The sequence below is a fragment of the Fundulus heteroclitus genome, chromosome 8 (genome assembly GCF_011125445.2).
Source record: "Fundulus heteroclitus isolate FHET01 chromosome 8, MU-UCD_Fhet_4.1, whole genome shotgun sequence".
NCBI lineage: Eukaryota > Metazoa > Chordata > Actinopteri > Cyprinodontiformes > Fundulidae > Fundulus > Fundulus heteroclitus.
Genome location: NC_046368.1, coordinates 10,989,692 through 11,002,879, shown reverse-complemented (window position 1 = coordinate 11,002,879; position 13,188 = coordinate 10,989,692). Strand labels below are relative to the sequence as shown.

Sequence of the window (13,188 nt, the reverse complement as noted above, 5' to 3'; positions counted from 1 at the left end):
TCACGTTGAAGAGAGATTGCAGGTGAAGAAGTTCTCATATTTTCACGGACCATCTGCCAAAGCAGTAAAAGAGGGGCGATTTTTGAACTTCTGTTTTTTTTTTTTATTTCCTTAGTTGAGAAATAGTGTTACAGTAAAAATGGGATGAACAGTAAATACCTTTTCAGAACATGAACATTTTCTAATTCCACATCAATTTGACTATACTCTGATAACTTCACTCCATGATAAATGATAAAGATCATTATAAAAAAAAGAATAGTTTTCTTACTGTAATTTCCCATCCTGTCTAAATTGGTGTAATTGGAGATAATTACGCATGTACAGTGTTTTGAAAACATATTTGCTTTGCTTACAGATTTCTTCTGCTTTTGCTTTCTTCTCACTCTTAAATGTTTCAGATCATCAAATAACTTTTATTACCAGACAAAGTTACCCCGAGCTTTTTAAAAGAACAATTTTAATTCATTATGGGAAAAAGCTATTCAACCCACCTGGCCATGTGTAAAAAAAAAAAAAAAACGAAATCTATTGTCCCCTGTTTTAGATCATGAATTAACTTTTATTATCCACATTTTGTGGAAAGTTGAGTCCAGTTTCACTCATCACTCCTGGCCTTCGATACTGCAGACATTTAGAAGCAAGAATTCAGTAAAATTTTAAGCATTGTAATATTTTAAAATCAACTATCAAACAAGGTGGTAGTAATGAGATAATTATGGACTGATTTGTTCATTTGGGACCTGGATGATTAATTGATGTCAATGGAATGACGAATCCTGCTCTCTAGCAGAAAATGGTAAGGGAAAATGATAATTTTGTGAAATTGAGCAGCGGGAAAATGATCTGAAGCACACCAGCAAGTCCACCTCTACACAGCAAAAACAAAAACTACGTATAGGAGTGACCGAGTCAAACTCCAGACGTAAATCTATTCTAAATGCTGTAGCAAGATCATTCTTCAAATCATTCTACAATACCCCGAGAGTTAGAAACAGTTCTGCAGAGGAGAGGTTCCCTGAATTCAACCACAATGATTTGTAAAAGACTGACATTTATGGCAAATGGCTGATGGCACCATCTGCTGCCAGGATTATGGCGGTAACCGTTTTTTTCATAAGTTAGGATATGTTTAGATCATTCTTTTCCCTTGATAAATGAAATGAGTTTGTTTACTCAGATTTTCTTCATCTGATATTTAAATGAGTTTGATGATCTTTGTGTTGCTTGTTCTGGCAAACAAGCAAAACAATTTATATATATATATATATATATATATATATATATATATATATATATATATATATATATATATATATATATATATATATATGTGTAAAGGACAAATACTTTTTCACAGCACTGTACGTGTCCTTCCAACAGACTTCATCAGGAACAACAGACACCTGACAGACATAGAGGCGTCACAGGCTACTGCAGTGCATATCGTGGAGATGTGTGTCGCTCGAATCTCCAAGAAAACTCTCTGGTTTTCTTCAACTCCTCCCTCCTGGACCCCGAGGAGATGCAGGAGTACCTGGTTCACAGCTGGTGGACTGAGCTAGAAGGCCTGAGTGGGCTGTGTAGCCCAGCTGCACTCTCACTGCTGTGCCACTCCGCCTTTCCGGACTGCAACCCATCAGGTGTAGGATCGACACCGAAACCGGTTTGCAGGTAGTGTGTTGTGTCCTTGTTCTTTATCTCCTTTTGGCCAGTTTCTCAATTAGTGTGGAAAAGTAGCAATAAAGCAGTTTAGGGCATGGAATCATCTTAATTTTATTCTTTTCATTGTCGAAACAGAGAACACTGCCTGGCGGTGAAGGAGCTCTACTGTCATAAGGAGTGGTTGACGCTGGAGGGGACGGGTTCAGTTCAAGCCGGACTCTTGAGCTCGGTCACGGGGTCACAGACTTTCACATCGCTGGTGCCCAACTGTCAGGCCTTACCAAGTCTTCACACTGCCCCAGATGGTTGCACATACATTCACTTTGTCGGTAAGATATAACTTCTCCAGGCTGTGAGGAGTGTTTTAAGGACACTTTTGGACACATAGTTCAGATTTTTTGTTTTTTAAGTGTGTATTTAATCATTGTATTTTAATCATTGTGGGTAGATTTAAATATCTGAAAGGTCAGGATGGGACAGGCTGCAGGTTATAAAACTGTATCGTCTGCTTAGAACAATAATAGGTTCTGCAGTTTAAGTTTACACACTTTTTGTTAGGAAAAAACAACAATCCAAGTAGATTATTTACCTATTCTTTGGTCTTTAACCACTTTGGGTTACATTAGCCAATAAATGTTCCTATTGATATTAAAATATTTATCTTTATTTTATTTCAGATCTCCAAAAAGATCAGATAACAAGTAAGTATGAAAAGGCAAACCAGAAGAGAAAAGTACAGCCGTGAATAAATCAGCAGCGTCCTGAATGAGCCAGTTTTTTTTTTTTTTTTTTTAACAGCATCTTGTTACAATGGCAGAGGTCGCTTCTACCAAGGCAGTTTGAATATCACAAGATCTGGAATACAGTGTCAGCCATGGAACCAACAGGTATAACCAACATAAACCGGTGTTTTTGTTTGCTTATGAATGTGTTTTTAAGCAATTGCAGTCCTACAGAAAAGCATGCATGGTTGCTATTACCAATGTAAAGTTTTTAGAAAGTCAGAAAGGGGGATCAGAACGGCTCAGTCTGGCTTCATATAGAGGCATGCATGTTGTTCAGCTAAAGAAAACACCATTTGTAGAAATAATTTCTTGCAAAGTTGCAGACTTTTAATATTTGCTAACATAGTGTATCCAGCATATATGAACTATTTCTGTTTTAGTTATTTTAAACTGCTAAAGTCAGCTAAAACACACGGTCTACTTCTGAAACGCTATTAACTGCCATGATGATTTATTGATAACGATTTATTTTCACCTTTACAAAATGCCTGCTGATATGACATCTTTATACTACAGGTAAGGGAATTACTAGCAACTTAACTTCACAAAATCTGAACCAACCCTTTAAAAGCATTCCCAGCATCCCATACTCCGACTGCTGAAACATGCCTTGGGAGAGAAGGTCGTAAGCCCTCACAAGATGCACAAAACATATGTCACTGGACAATCAAACTCCCATGACCCCCCTAGCACATCTGCAAGAGTAAAAATCTGGTCCACTCTTCAGTAGCCAGAACAACAGCAACACTCCTCCTGAATCTGAGATTTGGTCAAAAATCCCTTGATATTTAGAGCTAACTAACTCTCTGGCTCCCCTTCTTAAAGCCACCGGCTAAAATCATTTAGTTTTGCTCTATCTTCCAAACTAGCAGTGGGTAAACAAATGCCTGATTCATCATATGATGAAGTTCTGATTTGATACTTTGAAAGAACAAACAACTTTGAACGTGTTCTCCTTCCTTCGTAACTGAGGAACTCTTTTAAACCTATCCAAATCCCCAAACATGCAGGGAACTGTACTGTGCGGATAAACTAGGAGGAGAGCTACACCTGAGGTTCCAGAACTCCAGTTCTATAATTTTTTTTTATTTATAATACACTTTTTTTTAACAGATGCTTCGATCCGTTTTTTATCAAGCATCCCAAGATCCCTACCCAGAAACAGAGACACCCACAAAACACTGTGACAAGCTCAAACCCAGGCGCACATAGGCAGGCATTCAGGGGTTAATCTCCCCGCAACCCAAAAGCCTCTTTATGTTTTTACGGCTTTCCTCACTCGGAGGGTCTTTTTGGGTGAACTGTTACTACCCTCCTGTGCCGTGTTGTGCGTATGTGTGCGAGTGTGTGTTTGTGCCAGGTCAGCAGAGAGGGAGGAGCATCTTATGTCACATCCTGCCTCTGGAAGCAATTAGCTTTCACACGCATATGGTAAACAGACTCCTGCACAGTCTCTCTCTCTCTCTCTCTCTCTCTCTCTCTCTCTCTCTCTCTCTCTCTCTCTCTCTCTCTCTCTCTCATACATACACACACACACACACAGACATACACACGTACAGTGGAGAAGGTTATGTTCATTCACGTCCAAAGATATGTACGTTTGCTCAATCGAGGAAACAATTGCCATCTAATACAACTCAGATGTCGGTGTTTTCTCTCTAACCTTCTGTTGCTTTGAACTAGTGTTCACAGATTACTCAATCTTTCCCTTCCTTCCTTCCCACACGCACACACCCAAAACCATTTACGGGTGCATATATACCGCGAGAAGAATACGTTGATTTAAACGGTATCTCTGTTTACGCTGCACTTGGCAAATCTACAAAGTGAGATTGGTTGATTCATTTTTAAAACTGAAATAAATAATCTGCTGGAGACAACTGAAGAAGTTACTGGGGAAACGTTTATGGCATCTTTTTTGCCTAAATGGATTTGGATACCACTCATGAGTTGACAGTTTTTTCTTTGAAGAAATTACTCATTTTTTCTAGGAATGTTTGAGCCACTACATCTTGAGAGTTACAGTAAAAGGGTCTGGCAACCATGCAAAACCTAGGAGTAGGGATAATAGCATTCAAATCACACTGTTCCAGCCCAGTTTGCAGTCTACAGTATCACTCTTTTTTCCTCCTCAATTCTCCATCATGGCTTTAAATTTATCTCAAAATCCATGTACAAGAAATACACACAAACCAATCATGCATAAAAAAACATTCTTGTCAATACCAGTGGATTTCTTGATATTTTTTCTTCAGATTTTAAGCCTTCCGCTCATTTAGGCATGCATGAGTGATAAACTTATAAAAAAAAAAAAAAAACATAATATTAAAAAGAAAATTATAGTCATTTATCTACAGTTTGTTTTGCTCTGCAAAATCAAAAGGTTTACCAAATGCAGTTTTGCAAAATTCAGGGATCATCAAACTGTCTCCCACAGATGTAGAAGTGATGTAAAAGCTACATTCACACAAGTGGATGCAATGGTGAATACCCGGTAAAAAAAGAAAGATGTACTGATTGTAGTAAAGATCTTTGCAAAATTATCTAGTTTTAATTTTAGATGTTATATTCTATTCAAGTGTTAGTGAAAAGATATCCTTTTAAACTTGACTGATGCATTTTAACGATACACCGAAGGTTTTTGGTAAGCACCCAACTTTCCTTTCGTCCTTAAAAGCATTGTAATAGCATCAGGGGGATGATTTGTACTGGAAACGTTTTCCCAAAGGGCAATGCTCTGATCAGAGTGTTATGAACTCCTTAATGACTGTTGCAGGCTCTTTATGCTTGCCCTGGGATGAGGTACTTCCAGTAATCTTTAAGGATACAAAGAAACAAAGCAAAGGTCTCATTGCTAGTCGGTGTTGAACCAGTTCGCCAGTTTATTGAATGTCGACGTGACAGTTTTGTTTGGAGTAATCCAAATGTACGAAAAAGCACAATGTGAATAACGTCTTTGAATAAAAATGGCAGTGAGGCAAAACACTGATGTGTCACTTTTTGGCTACTTGGAAGGAAGGAAGGAAGGAAGGAAGGAAGGAAGGAAGGAAGGAAGGAAGGAAGGAAGGAAGGATTAGTGTAAGTGATGCCTGGTGATTTCCAATAATCTATCTATACATAATTAATTTTGTTTTTAGTGCTTCTCCAAAACAATTTGAATGACAATTTAAAATCACAATCACCTTTAAAGGCCATGCTTGTGTGCACAATTAAGGAGTATGACTTCAGTTATAAGCGCGGACAGCGTACAGACCTTAGGTATAACTTTATATACATTAGAGAAAAAAAATGATGGGATAAACCAGAACAATAGAAATATCCTTTGTTGTCCCACGGTGGGGGAGTTCAGGATACAAGCAGCACGGTGAGTGCATATGGAAGCATGCACACACACACGCACACACACACACATGGTAAAAAAAAAAAAACAGAATAAGAGACACAGTAAGAGCTTTTTTACAATATAAGAAAACTACTATTATCAGTTATTAAGACTAGCACATTCAAAAAGCATGCAGCTGAGTAGGGTGAATTTAAAAAAAAAAATATGTGCAAAACCTGTATGTATAGTCAGGCACAAGAAAAGGAGCAGAAGGTACGTTTGTGTGTGTGTGCGTGTACAGCCATTTTTGTGTTTTAATATGTGAAGAAAATAAAACAAAAGGGAGGATTTGGCAATCCAAATATGCTTATTTTGTTTCACAGCAGTGCAGCCAACCACTCAGACTGTGAGGTGCTATTTGTGTTCATCAAAGAAACAGCCTGAGGGAAGAAACTGTTTCTTTAGTTTTTTTTGTTTTTTTTTGCAAATAGCACTTTGTAGCACCGACCTAAAGGTGACAGTCTAAATAGTGTCCAGAATGGGTGAGGTCTCCAGACATGTTAGCTGCCCTTTTCCTGACCTCTACAAGTCCTGGATGGAGGGAAGGTCAGCCCTCGATTATCTTCTCTGCAGACCTAATTGTTCGTTGCAGTCTGGCCGGTCCTGTTTTGTGGATGAGCCAAACTGTACAGTGACAGATGAACACTGGAAAGAACCAATAACGGCAGCGTAGAAGATGACAAGCACATCTTGTGGAAACTTCTAGTTCTTAAGTGTCGATGTATGATGACCAGCTCAGGCTTCGAGAAAGGGTAAATGGTTCCTAGAAACCCAAACTGTTATTTCCACAGTCTTGATCGGGTTAAACTTGGACCAGTGACAGTAGCGTGATCTGCTAACTTCAGGATGAACAGCACAGCACAGTTCAGAGATGGCAACATGTTTTTCTTCGCATCCTCTCTGGTGCTCACTAGAGAGGGGATACCGCCAGCGAACACTGGGAAAGAGGCAGCTTGCCCCCTGGACAGGTTAAGATTAAGAGCAATGTCTGTTCATCAAAGTGCCTTTGTATGATCGATACAGTATCACACACATGAATCACGTAAGAACACTCCAGTCATTATGTTTAATTTATTTCCATGGCACATTTGTCTCCATCTGTCTTACAACAAGCAAACTGCACAAAGGGAGACTGTCCAACATTGTGAGCCACTGTAGCACTGTACAGTCCATACCGTCCAAAGTAAAAATCAAATAAAAGTTAAGTCCTGTTCAGTCGTCATGTACAGTGGTGGGACACGATCTTTTTAGCTAGAGTCATAAAGACGGAAACTGGCAGGGGGTCGAGTGTGTGTCGCTGCACACTCGACCCCCTGGAAAATATGACAAATTTCTCCCCATTCTGATGTTAGGTGTAATGTGTGTAATGATGAGGCGGAATGAGTCACCCAGACAATCGCTGCACTCAAGAAGCCAATAAAATGAGCTGGACATTCACTAATTGCATCTTCAAAGGGACTGACGCATTCAGCTGCACATTTCTTATTTGCACAAGATGAGCAGTTTAAGCGCTCAGTATAATTCTGCAGATTAGGTTGCAGCCATTATGGAGTAATACAAGATGGATAATGTGGTGAGATTGCACCATTTTCTAAAGCTGTTCATGACATCATGGTGCATGACTAAAGTAACCTGACCAGCAAGACCTGATAAAGCACTATTGTACCTCTGTTTTATTGCCATGAAATACAGCCCTTCTTGCGCATTGGAATACATTTTGTGTGAGAAAAAGTTCATGGTTGAGGACGTTGTAGGGTCCTGAGAGTGCTGCGAAACATCTGGAACGCAAAAGTAGTTGGAGATGGAGGGATTCAGAAGATAAAAGCGGAGTCCTGTTCACTTCTGAGAGTCAGCGCCTTATTGTTACTTTGCTTAGAATTGTTTATAATAATAGATCTTGTGTGAGCAATTTGCTTAAAACACTTTGAATCCAACCATCTCAGGTGATAGGTTCATGCCACATCCCCTGGGAGAGATTTAACTGTAAATAAATCACTTTGTGTCCTGAATTTGTTGAGCTGTAACAACACTGCACACTAAGCATAAGTACTAGAATATGTCATATTCTTAAAATAAGTCATATCGGATTTGGTTTATGCTATAAAGGTTGATCATATGTAGTTAGTCCTTTCTATCTCTGCTTACCCAGTTCGTTTTGTCCTGCAGGTTCCCCACCAGCACCGTCTATCTGTGGACGTCATTCCAGAGCTGATGAACTCTGAAAACCACTGCAGGAATCCCGGTGGAATCAGCGACAAGCCCTGGTGCTACACCTCGGATCCCAATATACGCTGGGAGTACTGTGCTGTGCCCCAGTGCGGCGAAAGAAGCACAACTCCAGGTTCTCTTTTAATCGTCATTTGCTCAATTCATTCAGATCCTAACCATCCCCTGTACTCTGATTCACAAACACACAGGAAAAAAAAGCAAATGCTGATGCATTTAAAATGGCGAAAATGTTGCGCTCCAATGTCCATTTCCACTCCAAGCTCAGGATGTATCAGTAATGAGTTGACCCTGAAATGTGTATACCCCACTGGCTGTTGCAAATACAATAAACATCAGACAGGATCGAAAAATTATTTTCATATACCACAAACCCATAATGATAAATTTCTATTTTATGAGTTGACATAAAATCATAAGCAAAACGTTGAACAGTATACCTTTAAAAACAATGACTGTTGACTTCTTCGACGATATTACAAACAGCACAAAGGGAAAACAGTTCCCTTTTAATTTTCGATAGTGTGAAGACCACCACCTCATTATTAACGTTAATAAAACCAAAGTAATTTTGATCGGCCCCAAATCAGCAGGTGACAACTCCTCACTTCTTATCCGTGATCAGCAAATCAACCACATTCTTACAGATCTCTGGGTGTTCACCTTTGAAACCAAAGACCCAGTTTGGATGGGATGTTAATGCTAATACGTTGTTCTCCCGATTACAGCAGAGAGCATATTTCTTACGCAAACTCTGGGTCTTTGGCGTTGACCCGAGGATTATGTTTTTATTTCACCAGGCCGTACTGAAAAGTATTATCAGATATGGAATGTCAACATGGTTTGGTAATCTGTCTGAATTTAATCATCTGGTCAAGTATGCAATGAGGGTCTCAGGAAGGACTGATTATTCCTCCCTGCAGCCGATTTACGAGGAGTCCGCTCTCAGGCTCACACAGAGAGTACGGACTGATCCCGCTCGTATCCTCTAGTCCCAACATGAATTGCTACCTTCTGGCAAACGGTATAGAGCACCCATAGGGCATACTTAACAGGCATAAATATCCATTCATCCCTACCTCCATCACACTGATAAACAATGTAAGCATATAGTGTGTGGACGTATGAAAGCGTTTTATGTTTTTATTCTGCATCTATCTATCTATCTATCTATCTATCTATCTATATAGATATAGATATAGATAGATAGATCTATATAGAAACAGACAGACAGACAGACAGATAGATAGATAGATAGATAGATAGATAGATAGATAGATAGATAGATAGATAGATAGATAGATAGATAGATAGATAGATAGATAGATAGATAGATAGATAGATAGCGCTCAGAGCTGTGGTTGGTCTAGCACAGCGAGGAATTGTGCCCATATTGTATCCATAAAGTCACTTACTCTTCTTGTAACATAAAGGTGTATTTGTTGTTGTTATTAATACAGGTGAACTATAGTAGTTGTGCAGAACATTTGCATATCTTTTCACTTAAACCTGGACATGTTGATTGAGGCGACTGGCATTCCCTAAAATGCTCTCAGTTTCATGTTGCCTATCAAGTACAACGATAATGTGCATGGATTATAAGCATAATGTATAGTGTTTCATACATCTGGATTCCCTTTTCTTAATTTAAGCATGTGCCAGGAGGCCCCATGAAGGGTTGTTGAGGGCTTTGCACGGCTGCAAAGCAATATACCGAACCTTTGCTGTGAACAAGGCGTGTGACTTTGCTCCTGCTGTTTCTGATAGTAAAGAAGCCAGAGCTTCCAGTGCCTGATCACAGCCCTCGTCCCCCTCCCACGTTGACATCATCATCATCGCCAGCCTACTCAATGTCTGTCATTGTTGTCATCTTGACCTCCATGGCGATTGCAGCCTTCCTCACAATCATCATCCTTGGCTGCCACAGGCGGAGGAAGCAGTGGAGGAACCGAAAAAGGTAGAAAATCTAAAAGAAAAAAAAATCAACCAAGAAGCTTGAAATATGATTTAATGTGTTCTGGTCTTTTCACCATGTGCCTTTTGCTTCTGTCAGAAGAGAGATTGGGATCCCAAAGCTGAGCGCTCTTCCTTCTGAGCTCTTGCTGGACCGGCTCCATCCCAATCCCATGTACCAGAGAGTTCCTCTGCTGCTGAACTCAAAACTGCTGGCCCTCGAGTATCCCCGCAACAATATCCAATATGTCAGAGATATTGGGGAGGGAGCTTTTGGACGGGTTTTTCAAGCCAGGTAAGAGAGAAAAATCATTGAGAGGAAAAATGAATAAAAAAACAGTGTGAAACATACTTTTACAATATCTGTTCAGTTTGGCAGCATTTTTTCAAAAAAGAAATATTAAGGCAGCAGAACAAGGGTCTACAGAGAGATGTTGACATTCCTCACCCAGAGGAAAGAGAAAAGGATTGAGACAGGGCTAAGACAGAGGGAAGGATATTATACGTCAACAAGGCTACTGGTCATTTTGAGAACCAACGCGTCATTCACAAGGTCACAAGGGAGGCGGCCAGAGGAGTCACCTTCAATTTACCTTGAACCCCATTTCACAGCGGGACACAACAGTCTCACACTTATCGCTTTCATCAGGCTAGACACTAAAACCCGAGTCACGGGGCAGTTTTAGCCCCGCGGCGTTGTAAATCTGTCAACAGCTAATTTGTCAACAATCTTTGAGCTGTACCTGGGTGTATTTAAAACTTGAGCTGCTGTATAGTTGGCTGCGTCTCTCATCACGCAGGCCAGTGGATGCCATCTGCACTCTTCCAAATAAGTTACTGGTTTTTATCTAAAAACCGAATCCTTTCCACATAGATTTATATCTAGAACAGAATGAAAAAAAATGATCCTTCTTACTTATAAACCCAATCAATCTCTACCATATATTAGAGATAGGGTTGCTCCATATGTTCCTATGTTTGATACTTCAGGTTTACTGGTGGTTCTTAGAGTTTCTAAAAATATAATGTGAATAGAATTGAATATAACTTTTTACCCAAGTCCAGTGGGTATTTTGGACATTTAATGTCCGATGTTCACAGTATCACCATTGAAAGGTGAAATAGTACGATCATCTGTACTAGGAGGATGGGATATTTAAGACGGAAAGTGAGCAGTGTGTTTTCAAAGTTGATTTCTTAGAAACAAGAAAAAAAGTGCAAGCATAAGGTTTTAGAGGGAGACTGACAAGGATCACATCCTGACAGCTAGATGACTGGGTCATGGAGTCTCCCAAATTGCAGCTGTCATTGGTGGTTCCTGATCTACGTTTGTCAGTATCCATCAAAAGTGGTCCAAGAAACAGACAGGGGTGAACCGGCGACCAGGCGAGGGGAAGCCAGGACTCACTGATCGACATAGCTAGGACCAAAGGCTGGCCGTGCGGTCCAATCCAAAGGATGAGCTACTGAAGTTAAAATTGTTGACGACGTCAGTGCTAGTTTTGGTAGAAAGATATAATAGGCCGTGCTTTACATGTTTCTACATATGGGGCTTCAGAGCTGTAGACCAGTCAAAGTGCATATGGTGAACCCTTTAAGCATGGCCTCGTTTAGTAGTGAAGCTGAAAGAGGCCATGATATGAGGGAAAAATGGTTCTAGACTGGTTTAAGGATAACTAGACCTCCGGAGTCCAGAGGTAATGTATATATGTGCACATATAAAAGATGGCACTGTTTTATCTGTAGTAGAACGAGGATGTGACCAACTGGACATTGTAAAGTACAATATTTATTAGTGATGATGTTTTAAACCCTAACAATGCTTAAACCTTTCTGCAACTTTATCTCTGAGCTGCCTGGCGTCCTCCTTCATGATGCTGTATGCTCAGTAATAGCCTCAGCTGGATCAATAAGAGTTTGCTGGTGATGTGGCAAAATTCTTTTGCGACATACTAAAGCCCCTGATAACATCGCACACAGAGAAAGATTAATACTGATTGTATTATAATCTTTATGAACTATCTTCCTAAGAGCTTTTCTGTGACTGATTTGTGTCGTCTTGCTGCACAATACACCACGGATCTCAGAGAATCTTCTTTTCTCATTGAACTTCAGCATTAAATATCTGAAACCATCAGCAGTAGAAGAGTCGAACACAAATCTTAACAATCAGCCCAGTTACATTTAAGTCCAAAATCTCACAGTAAAAGCAAAACAAACTAAAACCAAACACATGTCAGAGTCATTCAGGACTCGGGCCAGGAAATAGAAATGGACTAAAATGTCCTTAACCGAAAACCACATCCTTTCTCTGAAACTTGATAGCTGTATTTTTTTTTCTTAGAGGATAGCAGAAGAAGCTCTACGCTCACGCTGGAAGTCAAACAGAGTGCATAGAGTGTACACAAAATACACACTGGGGCGGCAATCTCAAAAGAGGCTGTATTCTGTGCTACATGTGTTCATTGGGGATTGTATGCATAAAAAAAGTGTTTTCACTAAAAAAAAGTCACATTTATGTTAATAGACCCAAGGTTTTACTCTTTGACTTATGCCAGTTTGTCTGATTTGCATCTTCTTTTTTTGTGGGTGATTTTTATTAAGTGTGTGTTGCTCCTAACAGCTTTGGGAACACTTTCCTATCAACTCTGACCATCGATGATTCAAAGTGAAACAAAAGAAAAACTTAGTCATTGTTCATCTCTGATGGTCACTAGTCTACTGTAAAGATATATATATATATATATATATATATATATATATATATATATATATATATGTAGCTCAAACAAAAACTCAATGAGCAGGCGAGTGCTATTGTGGTTCCATCAGGGGTCATAATGTGACCTTGCCAACTGGACAAAACGGGGAGGAGAACCACAGTTAATCCAAATACCTTGTGACACAAAATCCTTACAATGTGATTGAAATTAAATGATATGCAAGATTGGAGCAATTTTACAATTATTTAGTTCAATCTGAAAAACTCACAGAGAAAGAAATGGCAATTAGAAGGATTTTATTGATACAATATTTTAAGTCTTTGGCGCTCAGACCTCGGCAGGAACATTAATGCTGAATTATACTTTAATATGCATAAGTAGATGTATGAGAACAGGGATGTTCCCCCCCAGGTCTGAAACTGGTGGTGGAGTGGAGATAGAAGAAGTTTGTTCA

General features: G+C 39.5%; 1 protein-coding gene across 1 annotated transcript in view; it reads left to right on the top strand.

The window, feature by feature from the left end:
* musk (muscle, skeletal, receptor tyrosine kinase) overlaps nucleotides 1-13,188 on the top strand; it is a 36,805-nt gene that overhangs the window by 12,832 nt on the left and 10,785 nt on the right. The window contains exons 9-15 of the mRNA XM_036140097.1: nucleotides 1,384-1,674; nucleotides 1,801-1,994; nucleotides 2,343-2,366; nucleotides 2,464-2,552; nucleotides 7,999-8,173; nucleotides 9,826-10,015; nucleotides 10,112-10,306. Coding sequence (XP_035995990.1) covers nucleotides 1,384-1,674; nucleotides 1,801-1,994; nucleotides 2,343-2,366; nucleotides 2,464-2,552; nucleotides 7,999-8,173; nucleotides 9,826-10,015; nucleotides 10,112-10,306 — 1,158 coding nt within the window. The remainder of the gene's footprint in view (nucleotides 1-1,383; nucleotides 1,675-1,800; nucleotides 1,995-2,342; nucleotides 2,367-2,463; nucleotides 2,553-7,998; nucleotides 8,174-9,825; nucleotides 10,016-10,111; nucleotides 10,307-13,188) is intronic.